General features: G+C 37.9%; 1 protein-coding gene across 1 annotated transcript in view; it reads right to left on the reverse strand.

Moving 5' to 3' along the window:
- GCC2 (GRIP and coiled-coil domain containing 2) overlaps positions 1-11,699 on the reverse strand; it is a 57,178-nt gene extending 45,479 nt beyond the window's left edge. The window contains exons 1-7 of the mRNA XM_045980874.1: positions 11,573-11,699; positions 11,141-11,197; positions 9,975-10,059; positions 8,829-8,896; positions 4,312-4,416; positions 1,151-3,604; positions 171-240 (exon numbers count right to left, since the gene is read on the reverse strand). Of these exons, the coding sequence (XP_045836830.1) occupies positions 171-240; positions 1,151-3,604; positions 4,312-4,416; positions 8,829-8,896; positions 9,975-10,059; positions 11,141-11,197; positions 11,573-11,578 (2,845 nt within the window). The 5' untranslated portion in view covers positions 11,579-11,699. The remainder of the gene's footprint in view (positions 1-170; positions 241-1,150; positions 3,605-4,311; positions 4,417-8,828; positions 8,897-9,974; positions 10,060-11,140; positions 11,198-11,572) is intronic.
- Between the last annotated feature and the right edge of the window lie 6,378 nt (positions 11,700-18,077).

Here is an 18,077-nt window from a genome sequence, read left to right on the forward strand (position 1 = left end):
GAAGGGAAGGCAAACAGATGGCAGAGAAGCAAGAATGGGGACATTAGAAAGAGACAGCTAGTTATTACGATTTAACAACTCATTAACTGGTTACCACATTTCTCAACAGACTCTAACACTAGAAGAATGTGTGTAATTCACTGCAACGCCATAGGCAAAACCATACTTACCTATTTTCTCTTCCAGGTCTTTTACTAAAGAAGACTGATTACTTTCCACAGGTGATTTCTCTAAGGAATCCTAGATTTTATAGGAAAAACAAGAAAAAAATCACTTCATCCTCCACAATGAACTGGCCATCATGTCATGCATGAAAAAATTCTCTTAAAAAAAATTCACATAAAAAGCAATTTGATGAAAAATCTTTTTCTTACCTTGATAGACCAGGTAATACTGACTTTATCATGCATACAGTATTTACTATAAAAAAAAATAGTAGTATCCAAGGCCAAGATGAACAGCCTGACACATATAAAACACATAATGCAATAAGGAAAAGATATGATTATAGTTCATCATACTTTCATAAATTTTTGGAGAAAAATCTAAAATTTTGGCTGAAGTTAAACATTGCAATAGCCCAGTTTTCTGATCAACAGTGCTCTTTAAGAATTAAAGTATTATGGAGGGCGCCTGGGTGGTTCAGTGGGTTGAGTCTCTGTCTTCAGCTTGGCTCATGATCTCGGGCTCCTGGCATCGAGTCCCGCATTGGGCTCTCTGTTCATCAGGGAGACTGCTTCCCACTCCCCCACCCCCCGCCTGCTTCTCTACCTACTTGTGATCTCTCTATCAAATAAATAAATAAAATCTTTAAAAAAATGTATTATGTATATCACACAAGAATGAAATACAAGTCTTTTTCATGTTGTAGTTTTGATGGTGACTGGATGGAAGATTTTGACCAAGACATTTAACCCCTTAATCATTTAATCGTATGCAAGATCAAGATTCTAAAGTGATCAAAATAAAAAGTGACCAATGTGGACAGAGGATACACAACATGAAAATATTTAATGTACTTCCAGAAAATTGTCACTTGAGCTTAACTGATGAAAATTTACTTCTAACTTCAAAGTATAAAAATTCAATGCACATATGTTCTAGAATCTAGAATTAAGTATTTAAATTAATAAAATTGAAATAACAGTACCTTTAATAACAACAACTCTGCTTTCACATCCTCTAATTCAGCTTCTTTTTGTTCTAGTGACAGCCTCAGATTTTCAAGTTCCTTTACAAAACATTGTTCTTTTACATCATGGGTTTCATTTTTGCTACATAATTTTTGAGAGGCTTCTTCAACTTGACTTAAAAGATTCTGATTTTCGAGTCTTGTTTTTTCATTAGCATTCTTCATTTCTAGAAGATCAGACTGCAAGGCCTCTTTATGTGACAGTGTTTCTTCTAACTCTTTCCTTAAGAGAACTTTCTCTTGTTCATGGTCTCTTAGTAAAGACCGAAGTTCTTCACACTGAACATTTTCTTCTTGAAGGCACTCAATCTTTTTTTCTAACTCTGCTACTCTTTTATCATATTGAAAAATCAAGTTGTGTTTTTCCTCATTTATTTTAGTTAAGGATTCACCTATAGCTTGCAGGACATTCGCAACATCTTGCTCTTTGCTTTCTTCTGAAATTTTGGACTCAATCTGCTTAAGAAAACCATACAACTGAGTTTTGACGGATAACTTCTGCACCTGCTCATTTTCAAGCAGTGTACTTAAATTATCTCGTTCTGTAACCACTAACTGAAGTTTCTTTTCTAATTCAGAAAGGTGTTCCTTAAGCATAAAATCTCCTTCTTTTTGGGACAGGAGAGCTTCTAAATCCCTATTTAACTGGTTCTTTTCTGAACTTAATCTATCATTTTTCTCATAAAGAGACTTCACTTCAGATGACAGTGCTTCTTTGTCTTCAGAAATAGTTTTTAATTGAATCTTAAGCTTCTCTAGGTTTTGGCTATTTTGATCCTTTTCTTTTAAAGTTTCTTCTAGTTCTCCTGTTAATTCATTTACCTTTTGTTCTAGTTCACTGTTGTACTGGCTAGTTTGCTCCACTTTTTCCCTAAGTTCTATAATCAATTTTTCTTCCTCTTCATATTTTTTATGGAGATTATCCATCTCTTCATGAGAAGATTTTATTTTACTTACAAAAATATTTTTTTCCTCAGTAAGAGAACTTATCTTTGCTTCAAATTCTTGTAACATGGTATCTTTCTGACTGAGACTAACTAAACATACTTCATTCTTTTCTTGAAGACTTTTTATGGTATTTTCAAGTTCTGGTACTAATTCTTGTTGGGATAACTTTTCATTTTCTCTCTGGAGACGATTCACAGTTTCAAGAAGAGCATCTTTTTCATTAAAAGCAGTTCTGAGCTTCTGCTGAAGTTCACTAACATCAGATGCTTGTTGTTGCTTCATTGATTCAAACTCTTGACTTATCTTCCCAGCGGATTCCCCCAGTTCTGTTTGTAAGATTTCCATAATCTCTCGCAAACTCTCATAATTTAAAATTGCTTCTTGCTTTTCCTGCTGTAGGTTTTCACACTGCTCCCTAAGACCCTGTATTTCAAACATTAATGTTAATTTTTCTTTTTCTGAGCCTGACAAAAATGTCTCATTTAGTTCTGATATTTCTTTTTGATGCTGTTCCTTAAGACTCTGTACTTCTTTCTTATGTTGTTCTATAGTACAGCAGAATTGTTTATTTGACTCTTCTAGCTCAGACTTTAATTTTTCAATTACACAGCCCTGTTCTTCTTTAGCTAGCAACAATTCATTAATTTTAAATTCCAAGTCTTCCCGTTCATGAAAAAACTCATCCTTTATATGTTGTGCATCAATTTCAAGTTTTAATTTGAGATTATTCATATAAGTTACCTCATCTTTTAAAATACTATGTTGAGACTCTAGTTCCTTTAAAGTATTTTCTAAATGTTTGACTTTTTCATTTACTACTTGTTCTACAAAAGCATCCTCTTGTAAGACCAAAGGACACGTCTGATTTTCATGGTTTGCACTTGGTGCATTCTCTAAGTTTTCTAATTCACATTCATATTTCTCTTGAATGTTCTTCTCAGTTGCCTTGCATTGTCTGACTAAATTCTCCTTTAACTGGTTTACATTATTTACTTCTGCTTCACGTTCTTTAGCAGATGCTTCAATTTGGCACATCAATTCTTTAACCTGCTCTTGATGTGTAGCTTTCAATTGCAAAAGCTCTTCTTGCAAACTATTAATATCTTTTTGGTAATGCTGGGAATTAGCCTCAATGACTTCTTGGAGATGAGTAATTTCTTTCTCCTTTTCATTTGTGGCAGCTCTTAGTTGTTTTTGCAGACATAAAACTTGCTCCTCAAAGGCTGGCCTAATATTCTGAATCTCCTCTTGTAGTTTTTTAACATTATCTTCAGAGTCACCCTGAAATTTAAGTTGTTCAGAAAGTTCTAATTGTTTTAGTTCCTTTTGCAAGCTAGCTTTATCTTCACTGTGCTTGGAACGTACTGCCACTAATTCATTTTTCAGATTTTCAATTTCTTTCATATAGTTTCTTTGCGATTCTTCAAACTCCTTATGCACATCTTCCATCTTAGTTATAGAATCCTATTATAAACACAAGCACACAACAATTATTTAAGACAAAAGAAACACCTGCCTTCAGGAAAAATATTAGCCACAGGCCAATTAAAAAAGGAAGTGAGCAAAAATGTACATAGAGAAATATGATACTGAGATTCCAAGAATTGTGTGCAGGCTGTGACTACCTTAAGTATGACAATATACTGCATATCAACAGTACTGAATATGCTATTCAAAGTAATGACTAAAAAAGCAAACAACACAAATAACTAAGAAATAAGAAATCTGTTAAGTTTAATTTCCTTTTAAAAAGTGATAAATTATGTAAGTTGCATTAAGTCAAGACTTTAATCAGTATTTCCTGAATAAAATAATAAGGAACTTTTGGAGAAAGTGAGCCCAGACCCAGTATCTTAGAACTGAATAGATAATGATATTTAGAGTATGTGTGAGAATCAATTTACTTAAGTAAGTACTGTTTCACACAATAAGTAATCCTTATTAATTTTTAATAAAGAATGACATTACAGCAATAAGGAAGATTAAGCAATGTAACAATGTTGGGTCCACTTCTATGCAGCCAGGTGATCTTATTTTTTTTTAGCTATCAATTTGTTTCCTTGTAAATTATTAAAGTCATCAGATTAGATACTTGTTAAGGTCTTAGCTCTAAAATTCATAACTATATTAGTTAACAAATAAAAAAAACTAACATCAAATGGTCATCTTACCTCAACCTCTTGCTTCATTTTAATATTTTCCTTCTTCAGACAAAGACACTGTTGCTCAGTCTCTGCTTTTTCCAGAAGAAGGGCATCCAGACGTTCAGTCAATACCTGTTTTGGAACAGGATGATTTGTTTGCCTGAGGTTAAATATGGTGGATTGACCACATGCATAATTTTCTCTTCACTTTTTCCAAACCACACTAAAGTAAGGATAAAAGACTTAAAAAGGTCTATACAAAAGAACAAAGAGAAAAGGAGAAAAGTGAGGATATGGGAAATTTCACCATATTTTTTGAAAACTGAAAAGTGAAGGATGAACTCAATTAGAAAGAGGGAAAGTATAACTTAGAGCACCTTTACAAGGAAACACATATAAGAAGCTGGCAAATACTCTAGAAAACTAAATGCTTGGAAACTGGAGGCCCCAGATACTGTTAAGGGAAGTATAATGTATGGGATTCAAAAATTGGGGATTGGTTGAAAATCTGAATAGGAAGTGGTTAGAATAATAGGCAAGAAATCATCCGTGTCCTGTCTTCCTCACAGACAGGTTTGTTCTCTGCAGAAATTAAACAGGATCGGAAGAAATGAAACAGAAACTAAATGAACAAAAGTCAGTTGTTTGAAAAAAAAAATGCTAATGAAACAACTAACAAGACTCTCACCAAGAGAAGACAGAAGTCACAATCAATCATAAAAATAAAACATGCCTACATATAAATCAGAGATACAAAAGTTAAAGAGAATATTATGAATAATTATTTGGCAACAATATTAAAAACCGAAGCGAAAGGAATAAAAGTTGGTGGAAAAATACAGCTTCATTAACTCAAGGAAAAAATTAAAAAGCTAAATTAATACTATAACTACTTAAAAATCAAACTAATGACTTAAAAGTTGTCTACCAAACAGAAGGAAGTTTTACAGGTGGATTCCATCAAATTTTCAAAGAACAGATTATCCAATTACATATGAACTTGTTCAGACAAAATAAGAAGGAATTCCCAAGTTATTCTATAAAATTTGCATAACTTGATACAAATATCCGAGGACTTTACAAACAGGGAAATCATAAGTCCAATTCACCATGAATCCAGATAAAGTTAATCCTAAAGGTTAAAATCTAGATAAATGTTAAAATCCGAAGTGTTAGTCCACTATCACCCTAGATCTGTTTGCCTCTGAACTTACATGAAATAAAGAAAAACTTTGTTTAATATAAACAAAACATGCAGAAAATTTAGAGTTTTCTATCAACTTATAGCTATTATTCAGACAGGGGTAGATTAAAGCTATTTTAAAATATGGGATGACAACATTTTCCATCCCTTTTTAGGATGCTATAGAAGGACATGCTCTACAAAAATGAGGTTAACCAAGAAAGTCAATGACATGTCACCTAGCAAATAGGGGCCAATATAGGAAAGCAGTGTAGAAATTCACAGGATCACGGCACAAGGCCAATTCCAGGAAAATTGCAGCAGACCTAGAAAATGACAAGAACATTCTGCAGGACAGAAGGCTCTAGAAGGAGGTGGTCCCAGAAAAAAAATGGAAAAGATTATCTGATTGCTTTGACCATTCTGAAGTAGGAGTTGCTGTGAAAGATAGCTAAATTTTCATCTGTTATAATGGCAAATTAATAACTAAATGTCTAAAGCGAATAAATCAAAGAATAGCAGTATAACCATATTATTTAGAAACAGAAATAATTCCCACAAGTTACTTAGTATTACAATAAGCTCTTTAGTTGTTAGCATTACTTGTAAATACATGTATATATTACTTTGGTTAAAACAATTTTAGTTTTAAAATTAGTTTTTCACACTACATAATGCATTGCAATATAAACTTCTGATTGCTAAGTATCAGGGCAAGTCTAAATACATTTATTAAATTTAGGAGATATATAGAGGCCATTAACTGAAAACAGCCAACATAGATTCCAGCAAAGAGATAGTAACAAAGATGACTGTACTAGAAATTCCATTCTCTTAACATGCAGTTTTCAACTTCCCCTTGCCTTTGGAAGCAGCATGTAAGTTCACTTCAAATTTTGACATGGAAAATATGGATTATTATTCCTATTTTTAAAATAAAAGTCAAATATTCAGCTTTGAATATAATTTTAGATGTATCCCAATGCACTAGAAGATCACTACCAGAAATAAGATGATTTCCAGAAATTTTAATTATAATTAAAACTTTTTAAAAAAGACGTAAATTTTTAAGATTATATGAAAAACAAAGTTCTATATTCAGAGCCACAATTTCCAGGGTATTTTCCCCAATGAAGAGATAAAACTTAGCAAGAAGTTTTCCAGAGGTGTAGAGAATACATTACATCACAGTATAGGATTTTTCTAAAACAGAAAAATGACTGATAGACATCTCTTTCAATCACTCCCCAAAGTACTTCTCTCATTAGAATTACAAGCCAACGGTTTTGTTCCCATGAATTTTACCAGAGTTACTTTCTGAAACTTGAGTGGTGAGGGTAACATGCTTAATATGAAATTTAACCTGAAAAGTAAAGCTTGTTAATGTAGACAAATTTTCTAATCTCCTCTTCAGCAGTTTTGACCGAAAGAGAGAATACACCAATTGGGGATGAGGAGGAAATACAGGGCAGATATTTAGATATTCTGGAATGCAAGTGTATAACAAGTATTTCAAGGGCTAAGAGTTAACTGATACTAAATTAGAAAGAAGCCTCTGTGGTTCTCTCTTCAAAAACAAAATCCCCCTTTTAGTGTGTATGTATTAAATACCCCAACAAACAGAATATGCCAGTAACATAATTACAATAAGTTATTTTATTTTTTTAAAGGATTATTTATTTGAGAGAAAGACAGTGAGAGATAGTAGGTGCAAAGTTGGGGGAGTGCAAACAGGGGAAGCACGGAGAGTTCTTGGAGAAGCCGGCTACCCACTTATTAGGGAGCCCAATGCAGAACTTGATCCCAGGACCCTAGGATCATGACCTGAGCCAAAGGTAGATGTTTAACCAACTGAGCCACCCAGGTGTCCCTACAATTAATTATTGAGAACTTATGTGGCAGGTGCAATTTTAAGTGCTAAGCACGTATTAACTCAAAATGCAACACCTCTATGAAAGGTAGGTATTATTATTTTCTCTAGTCTACAGGTGAAGGAGCTAAAAGGGAAGAAACTTAGCTATGGCCATATAGGTAGTACATGGCAGAACAGAGAGAGACCCAAAGATATGAATCAGGCTGTCTGGCTCTAGAGTCAACACTCTTAGGTAAATATTAAGTAGTTTTACTTTAGCTATCACTGATTAAGGAAATACAAAATGACCAAATAAGCAAAGAAAACTACTATGAATTCAGTAATACTTAAGTAAATCAGTACAATGTGAATCCAAATGGTATTTGTGCACACTGTGCAAGCTTTATATACTGTCTTAGCTAAATAAAGAACAAAGCAACAGTGCATGATATGCAACGGGACTTAAAGCTTTCTTACAGCTTTCTTACAGCCTGGGAGTCCTTCAGTTGTACACTGCTCACAGGTTGGGAGGCCCCTAGTAAAAGAATGTGATAATTTATAAACGTATAATCAAAGAACAGGTATCAAGACTCCAATTATAAATACAAAAAAGGAAAAAATTACTGCAGAGCTTTGAGAAGTAAAAGAAACTGTAAAGAAGGTTAGGCCAAACTGGGGGTGAGGAGGCATTCAGTCAGGATTAAGGGCATGTAAATAAGAATAACCAGTTCAGCTTCTTTGACAGGGAGTAACAAAATAAAAATAGTACCCTATGATCTGGTAAGAGCACGCAAAACTTAAAAGAGAAAAGAGAGCCTGGTTAAGGAGATATCAAAAAAAGTATGACATGAGGCATTTACCATACAGCCATAGAAACGGAAAAAGCATACTGATAAACCACAGCACTATCCTGAAAGAACAAGAAGTCACTGGTGGCTGACACGTGTAGAGGATAAAGGAAACAGGAAAACTGAAGAGTCTCTAAAGTTAAAGTTCCTGAAAAACAGTGCTGCCACTGGTTGTCCAGGCAAAGGGATTTGGTCTGAATATGAATATGAAGACAAGAAAAATGGGTGAATATTTCTTTCCCCAAACAGCTGTAAATGTCAGTAGTCACATCCAGGGATATATGTCTATTATCAGATTATATGTATCTATCAGCCTAAAAATCATCATCAAATTCCTGAGCCTGGGTCTTCTGAGGGGGAGAGGGAAGAGCAGGGCTGTGATTAAGGCAACCCTCTAATTACAGAGTGTGTGGGATGAAGACGAGAGGAAGAAACACTCATTTAAGAACAGAAAGGGATGGAGAGGTCATTTAACTCTTTTTACAGGCAACCAGAGAGGTAAAAAACTTAACCAAGGACAGGGAGGGAGTGGAAAAACAGGGACAGAAAGCCAGACAGCTCTGGCAGACCGACAGCTTTAAAGGAAATCTGGTTTGTCATTAGACATTTCCTCTAAGTAAATACATAAAAATTGAAGCGATATTTGCAACCGCTGCATTACCTTAATAATATCATCAGTTCCTCCAGCAACAGGTTTTGATTTCAATTCCTCAATTTCTTTCTCCAGTTCTAAATATTAAAAAAAAAAAAACCAGTTCAGAAATGAAATTATTGTCTGAAGTGGTAAGTACATTCTTAAAAAATACTGTAAATCAGAATACATTTAAACAGCAGATATTTTGAGAAAGTATTAACTTTACCCAGTATGACCTTTCACTTTCCTTTTTCTTACAGAAAACTCATGATTAATATACCCAACACCTTAATTCAGCAATTATTACATGGATTCTTGTTTCATCCCGACCTATAGTTACTTCTCCCTTTTCCTTTTTTCTTACCCATCCTGATACTTCTGAGGCAAATCCCAGACATATTATTTTGGTTGTAAATAACTTCTTACTGTATAATCTTAAAGCAACAACTAACCTCATGTTAGGCATAAATGCTAACCTATTTCATTAACTCATATCTAGGTCTGGAGCCTAGAACACCTTTCTAAATCCATTATTCTCTTTATCACAAGCTGATCCAACCTCCCTAAACACAAGTTGACCTTTTCCAGTAAAAAATAAATCCCCGCTTTTAGGCTGGGCAGTTAACATTTGTTAATCATTGGAAATTCATGGCCTCAGCACACATAATTAAAAAGGATACTAATATCTACATCCTTTTGGAACATAAGGGTGAACAGGCAATCAATCAGCTTCAGCAAATATACACTTCAACATTCCAGGAATGGAAATCTCTTATTACTTTACTTGAGGCCTCTTTTTACCTCTTTGGGCTCACAACCTTATGTCTCTAACATTTCAACTGATTGCTCTAGGAAAAAAAATGCTTTTTCAGATCAATATACAATCCAAATGAAGTAAAAAAAAAAGTGCTTAATTTTAACAATTTTTTAAAGATCCTCTTCCCCGATTTTATTTTAATAATTCAAAGATAACTGCAGTTTAGAGATGTGAAATGGGAAAAAAAAAATCACAGGCAAATGGTTAAAATGTTAAATAATAATAGATTTCATTATAATTATGATTTTATTGGATATACCAGTAAACAAAATAAGATAATATACTTTAAAAAACCTACTATTTTTAACCTTGTTTCAATGAGATTGTGGTGTAGATGAATATTTTCAATTCAATACCTGTACATCTGGATTTAGCTTTCTGTATTAGCATCATCTGTTTCTTGGCAAACTTGATAAGATCTTCCTTGGGCAATGTTTCCAGCTGAAAGGTGTAATGATGTTACCAGTTTGTTTTAACTCATGTTTCTATTATACCACACACACACACACAAAATAAACACAAGGTCCTCCTAAAAACATCCTACTGAATAAATCTTTGTCAATCAAACCATATTTTGAAAAAGCAGCAAATGCAACTTTAACTAAACAATTACTAGTTAAGCAACAACTATGAAATGTAAAAAACCAACACACATCCTCTTCTGTACATATATTCTTTTTTATCCCCAGGGGTACAGGTCTGTGAATCGCCAGGTTTACACACTTCACTGTACATATATTCTTGTTGAGGTTAAGACAAGTTCTGGGTTTTGACTTAATTGTAAAATTAGGGGACTGGGACTAATTCCACTTATAGTTCCTTGGAGCTGTAAAAATTATCCTGTTCAAGGCTGAAATCAGTCTTTGGCTACATGAAAACACATAAGCATAATTAGAGTAACAAGAAGAATCAGGGTGCAGTAAGTCTTAAGAAATCAGGGAATTACTTAACCCTGGGCTCAGTTTTCTCATCTGTAAAATCTGAATAATATAAGTACCTGTCTTACCATTTAAGCTTCCCATGGAGCTTAAATGAAGTAACTAAGTGTTCAGGTAAGTGCCAAAAACTTAGTATGCAAGCAATAAACCACTATCTTCTTAGTGGTTTATACTGAGTATTAAATGTATGGGACCATAAAAATATTCAACTTTTTTTTTTTTACACTGGAGAAGCCTACAGAAGAGAGTCCCTTGAATCCTACTTACGTCACTGCTCTTTCCACTACACTATACAAATGCTCATAAATTAGATTGCTTTAATGGTTGAAAAACGGCAGAATCTCTCAGCAGTGCTAACCAGGAGCAGGAAGTAAACAAAAAGTCAACTCTTTTCATAGCAGGGAACTTCAAAAACAAACCAAAAAACCAAAAAGAACAGATTGACTACTGTGTGAATTAAAACTGATATCCCTTGGAGAAGGGCTTCTTTTAAATAGGCCACCCCCCCTACCCATGCCAAAGTTCTCCATTCATCACCCCTCCACCCTTCGGTGAGCCAGCTAGTAAAGCTGTATTCCTTTCACCTTAGATTTCCCGGTCCCAGGGGTGGCTGGTGAAGCCACCACATCTTGAACAGGATCCTGCAAAACAAAATCAAACCCAGGTGTCAGAACTCTTCTCCTAATCCCAGACGGAACGCTGGAATCTTTATAGGTAAAAAGCCTTTCCGTGGAATCAAGTGTAGGAAACTCCTAGGTGAGAAAGAACTAGGGAAGAGGGGGGTCTGTGGTGTGGGAAATCGTATACAGTCTGGCTGTAAAGGAGCCAGGTAATCGCGAAGGGCTGAGTCTGGGGCAAGAGGGAGAGACGAGGGCAGAGCGGGGCTGCGGGGCGCGGAGAGGAGGCTGCCAAGCCCTCACACTGCGCCCACCCCCGAGTCCCGAACCGCGGCGCGGGAAGGCCCGCCAGGGAGGTGGTGGGCCCCGGTCCCACTCTAGCCGCCCCGGCACCGTTACCTCCATGGCAGCCGGCCCGTAGTGGCCACGCAGCCCCGCGGACCGGCAGCCCGGCAGCGCCACGGTCCCGCGGCCCGGCAGCCCGGCAGCCCCACCGCCGCCTCCGCACTTCCGTCTGCGGCCGCCTCTGACGTACCCTCGGCTGCAGGTTAAAGGTCGCGCTTCATCGGGGAGGCCCCACCCCCCGCTACAGCCCGGTGACGCTTCCGCTTCCGCTTCCGCTCCGGGAGGAGGGTCCCTGCGCGCGCTCTGCCCCGCCTGCTGACTCTCCGCTCTCTCTGGCGCCTAGCGGCAGCTGCCTAACCAACACAGAAGAAAGTTTCCGCGGGGTCACCGGGTGGGTCAGACTCTGGTGTTGAGTGACACAAACCCTGACGGGTTTGAATCCTGCCACTGCCATTTATTGGCTGGGAGAATTGGGGAAATTACCCCTCAGCGCCTCGTTTTCCTTGTCTTAAAATCCAGTAGAGATGATGGGAGTACAGGATTGGGGGTAGGTACCCCCGAGAGGCTGGATACCTTGCTGTTGAGGGGAAGCCTCAGAGTGCTTGTCAGACAGACCGCTGATTTCGAGGCGTTTCTTCAGGCAGATGTTGTCCGGCAGGGTGTCGTGTGAGCTTCCTGGGGAGCTTCTCCTGGAGCAGGCATTTCTTGGCTCTTGAGAGGAGGTCCCCCCGGGGAGCTCTGCCCCAGAGGGCTCTGAACCCATGCTGGTGGGTAGGAAGCAAAAGAGAGGGCCTCTCTCAGGGAGTTGGGACAGAGATGGGGGAAGACACCGAACAGAAGAGAGCAAGAATCCTTACTTCCGAGGGCACAACCATTAGGTTTGCTGTTTGAGTGGCCAGAGCTGCTGCTGTGTCCTGACTGGCCCTCCTTCTGTTTGGTGCAATGGTTTACCGTCATCCCTACTTTCCCATAATGTTTACAACAAAGCTCCTTAAATGAGGTAATTGGCATATACAGCTTAGTTCCCTGGAGTTTGATCTGGCTGTAAGGATATGAAGATATTTCATACAGTATGTATGAAATAAATGGTAGCTAATCATTACTAAGCAAAGAGAGAGATCTATAATTAAGAGAGAAAGGATAATTATTGCAGACAACATAATGTCTTCCCCAACGTCTGTTCTTTGATAGTGTGGAGTACCTAGTCTTTGGCTGAGATTGATTCAAAGATAGTGCATGATGTCAGGTATACAGTCAGTGACATTTGGGACTTCTGTTTAATATTTTGGTTTAGTGATAATGTTTTCTCTGTCTTTGAATATGATTGAAGAAACATACAGCCCTGATTGCTTTTGATAGACATTTGCCTCTTATGATGGAAGGCAGCCTGAGGACAAAATTGATTATCAGGAGAAAAGCAGAACGAAGACAGTCACAGAAGAATAAAGCTGAAGTGCTGATCAGTCTATGATGAATGAGTCTATAAATGATCTTTATTAAGTGAGCCAGTTAGCACTGGGATTTACCGTTACTTATAACAGCGTTATACATATCTTGGGAGGAAAAGTTTGCCAGCTTGAGAAATACAAACTATTTCTCTAAGATGAGCTGACTTGAGAATATATCCATAAATCTGGACATTGTACAATGTTATAAAATGTGTGACTTTCTTGGGGACTAGAAAAATAATCTCAGAAAACTTTTTAAAAAACTAGCAAGTAACTCTTAAAAGCCATCAAACATTTTAATGTTTCTATGGCAGCAAACAAAGAGGAGTGAGTAAATACTTTTGCAGGTAGAATTAGAAGAGTTCAAGATTTTGGGCAGCCTTTGGAGAAAAAGAGGACTTTCTGTTGCCCTGTATATAAAGGCACATTATGAATACTTAATTGAATCTATTAATTGATATAGGAAAGGGTTAGCAGAATGGAACTTAAGTTTACTAATCAATTTTTTTCCAGGTTTTGAGTACACTTAGACCGGCAACTACAGTGATATTTGTTCTTTCTATTAATATAAAGGATTCTAGCTATATTTTTCCCCTTCCAGTATGAGATCTGACCTAGGGTCATATTGCATTTAATTGTCATGTCTCTTTAGTCATCTTTAATCTGGAACGTTTCCACACACATTTCTTTGTCTTTTATAAAATTGACATTTTGTTTAATTATTTTATATCTTTGACATATTATCAACCTCGCCCCCCGAAACAACCAAGCTCATAGATACAGAGAACAGACCTGTAGTTGCCAGAGACAGGAGGTGGGGAGCGGGTAAAATAGGTAAAAGCGGTCAAAAGGTACAAACTTCCAGTTGTAAGATACTATTTATCATGGGAAGGTAATGTACAGCATGGTGACTATACTTAATAATACCGTATTGCATATTTGAAAGTTTCTAAAAGAGTAGTCTGAAAAGTTCTCATCACAAGAAAAGATTTGTTTTTGTTAATGGTGACAGATGTTAATGAGACTTATTATGGTGATCATTTCACAATATATACAAATAGCGAATCATTATATTATATGCCTGAAACTCATATATATGATGAGAGTTATATCTCAATTAAAAAAAAAGAATTTAGGGGCACCTGGGTGGCTCAGTGGGTTAAAGCCTCTGCTTTCGGCTCAGGTCATGATCTCAGGGTCCTGGGATCAAGCCCTGCATCGGGCTCTCTGCTCAAGCAGGGAGCCTGCTTCCTCCTCTCTCTCTCTCTGCCTGCCTCTCTGCCTACTTGTGATCTCTATCTGTCAAATAAATAAATAAAAATCTTTAAAAAAAAAGGATTTAAAAAATTGAGATTTTTGATGACTCTAGTCTTTCCCACTTTTTATTTCATTTTTTTTCAATTAACAGTCAGTAAAATTGACTTTTTTTTTGGGTACACATTTCTACGAATGTTAATACATGTACAGACTTATGAATCCCTAGGAGAGTCAAGCTACAGAACAGTTTTACCATCCCCCCAAATTCCTTCATTCTACTCTACTTTAGCCATACACTCCTCCCATCGCTAATCACTGGCAACCTCTATATTGAGTCTTCATCACTGTAGTTTTGTTGTTTCATGAATGGCATGTTAATGGAAACATGCAGAATGAAACCTCTGAGAATGCTTTTTTTTTCCTCAGCGAAATGCCCTTGAGATTCACCCAAATTGTTTCATTTAGCAATAATTTGTTCTCTTTTCTTGATAAATACTATTCATTATATGGATATAACATAATTTTTCTCATTCACCAATTGCAGGACATTTGGGTTTCTAGTTTTAGGTGATTATGTATAGGCTTACTATAAACTTTCATGTACAGGTTTTGTGAGAACACAGGTTTTTATTTCTCTAGGGTACATACCTACAAGTTATATTTGCTGGGCTCTATGATAAGCATATGCTTAACTTTTAAAGAAATTGCCAAGCTTTCATCCTGATCATTATCCAGGATGTGGAAGATAAGAAATGATCTTTTTTCTAGGGACAACCACATTTTAGTGACCATTTGCCTTAGTAAGGTATGCAGACCAGGATACCAAGGAAGTGGTTAAAAACCTTTTTGAGTCAATGTTTATGGAAGCTGTTTCAGTGCTTAAGAATACCAAATGCCTGTAGATGGCGGGGAGTACGGAAGATCCATTGAATACCTTGCCAGCCCATTGTGAATAAGTTTTTTTTTTAAATAAATGGTGTACTATGGTCAAGTTGCAAATTGTCCACAAAACCAAACATGTGACACATAGTGGTCTCAAGGGTCACAACAGAGTGATTGTGGTTGGCTGATTGGGCTGAAACAACAGCACTATAACCTGATAAAGTGTCATCTGTGATGAGGCATCATCAAGAAATAACTTGTACTACACTCAGATGATATGAGGTATGGGAGGGGGTGGGGCAGGGATGTTAAATGTCGGTGGGCCCAGAGACAGCCAGGCCAACTTTGGACAGGAGTCACAGGTCTGGAATGCAGAGGGAGCTTCCACAGAAACAGAGCCCTTCCCTCAGTGCCTTTTTTGTGATGGTGGGTGTGTTATCATGTCTGGTATGATGAAGGCTCCTGGCAGCATGATAGTAGCAGCAAGAGCAGTGCAGGCCCAGTTAGTGGCTTGATTCTGAGTAGTCCCATCAGAGAATGGGCCCTTTCTGTGGGCACCTACATGAGGATCCCAGAAAGTTTAGTTAGCAGCTGTAATTTGTTTCCACAGTTCATAGCCTCAAAAGGGGTGTCTTTAATCTATCAATCTGTAGTTTTCAAAGTGGCAGACCTTTGAAAAGGTCTAGACCTAGGCCTAGACCTAGATATCTGGGCCACTGGCAAAAGCCCAAGAGTCAGTAAACACAAAGCAAGGTTCATCAGGCAGTATTAGCTAGAGCCCTGAGAAGGACCTTGAGTTCAGTCCTCTGGGTGGAGGTGCCATGTCCATTTTTGGTGTTGCAGTTCTAGTACTGAGGTTGGACAGTGGCTGCAGTCAGTGGAAACCACTGAGTTTTAGCTTAGCCAAACCAGGCTCAGAATTTAGGGGAATCTGTGAATTGAGGGTCCAATGAGCCAGTAAAATAGCTCACATGACTGAGTGGATGGCAAAAATTTCCTCAGAGAGATAGCTGCCTCTTTTTTTTTCTGTGAAGCCTGGCTGTCTGTGGGGCCCGGCTGGCTGTTCTTGAACATATCATTTACATTTGATGATGTATCAAGGTTTTGTGAGCCTTGTTCACATTTTCAGTCATAGAGTTTGAGCTGAGTCATCCAAAAATGGGATATTGGGCCAGAGACTTAGAAGGCTTACATGGGCCATTCCTTCAGTTTTGACCATAGCTCTGTAGCAAGCTAATAGCTGCTTTTCAGAAGGGGTGCACCTGGTGACCCTGATAGGGTGGCACCGAGTCCAAAACCCCAGAGGCACTTCCTCATGGAGGCTGCCTCCCTTCCCCAGAAGCTTTCGTCAACAAAATTGTCAGTCACAGAGACTTTTGGTCCGAAGTGGTTATTAGAGGTATGGAACCCCAAGGTAGCGCGCATGCCAAAGCCTGCCATACAGCTTTCTTGTAGTCTGTTGTTTTGTACTACACTCAAATGATATCGGTTTATGGGATAGCCATAGAAAGGACGAAGTAGAATGCCCAAATGAAGCATGTACTATCCCCTGCTTCCAAAGAGCCGAATAAGGCTTCCATTTTGGGGGAGGGAAGCAGAGAGACAACAGTTTTTCCTTGACTTTCAGAAGGATCGAGCTCTGTGAATAGGAATCATTTGATTCATAGTTCCAAGAAACTTTACTTGTTATCAAACCCCTGACTTTTACTGGGATTTGCCAGCCTCCTCTATTAGAAGGGATGTGTTGGGGCGCCTGGGTGGCTCAGTGGGTTAAAGCCTCTGCCTTCAGCTCAGGTCATGATCCCAGGGTCCTGGGATCGAGCCCCACATCGGGCTCTCTGCTCAGCAGGGAGCCTGCTTCCTCCTCTCTCTGTCTGCCTGCCTCTCTGCCTATTTGTAATCTCTGTCTGTCAAATAAATAAATCTTAAAAAAAAAAAAAAAAAAAAAAAAAAAAAAAAAAAAAAAAGAAGGGATGTGTTACTCCCCATCAGGGCCATTGAAATTGAGGCTTCTAACTTGCCAACCACCCAAATGCACATCATCTCTATGGTGAATGCTTTTGGACATGAGAGAAGAGAGGGATTTGCATTAAATCCTAACCCACCCACTGGTAGCAAATGGTAGAATTTCTCCCACTAATCCATTTTTATGTGAGGCTCTTTTTTATTGGGAAGATGCCCTCTGGCACTTATGGGTTGGGGAGATACCAGCACACAGCCCATAAGTTCCTACCTAAAATTCAGATGTAGAAACAGTAGCAGTTGAATCAACTAAGAGGGCCCCCCCTCCCATAAGGTCACTTTAGCTTCCTTCCTGCATGATGAACCTTGTCTAGACTCCATCAATTGATGGAGCCCTTACAAGGGTCCAGGTAGGATGGTCATAAAAATTTGAGTCTCTCACTCTTGAGGTTCCCTAGCATATTCAGTTGGGTACATATAGACTTATATATTCAACTTGCAGAGAGGAAGACCTTTGCTTAAACCCTAGTCTTTTTTAAAAAAGCATCTGAGTAGAAGGAATGGATGGGAAGAGAGGGATCAGAATTGAGAAGGAAAGGGCGGCTACATGCCAATAAACACGACTTTATGTTACATTTTGTTCTGAGTAGAGTGGTGGCTGTTTGGAGCTGAATCAAATGCGTATCTAATGTTTTTGATTCTCTAAAAGCTCTAGATCCCTATTGCTGACACCATTTGTTTCAGCTGCACAAGATCTTTGAAAAAACAGTCCAGTTCAAAAACTGTGAGGGCCTCTGCCTGAAAGAATCACAGAATAATGAGAAATCCAAGCAGAATTGCCTCTCTTTTTCTTTTCTTTTTTTTTCCCCCCAAAGTAATCTGTATACCCAACATGGGGTTTGAATTCATGACCCTAAGATCAAGAGTCTCATGCTCCTCTGACTGAGCCAATGAGGCACCCCAGAATTGCCTCTCAACATCTTATATCTTATGAGCTTTCTAATGCACTT

The sequence above is a fragment of the Meles meles genome, chromosome 16 (genome assembly GCF_922984935.1).
Source record: "Meles meles chromosome 16, mMelMel3.1 paternal haplotype, whole genome shotgun sequence".
NCBI classification, from domain to species: Eukaryota; Metazoa; Chordata; class Mammalia; order Carnivora; family Mustelidae; genus Meles; species Meles meles.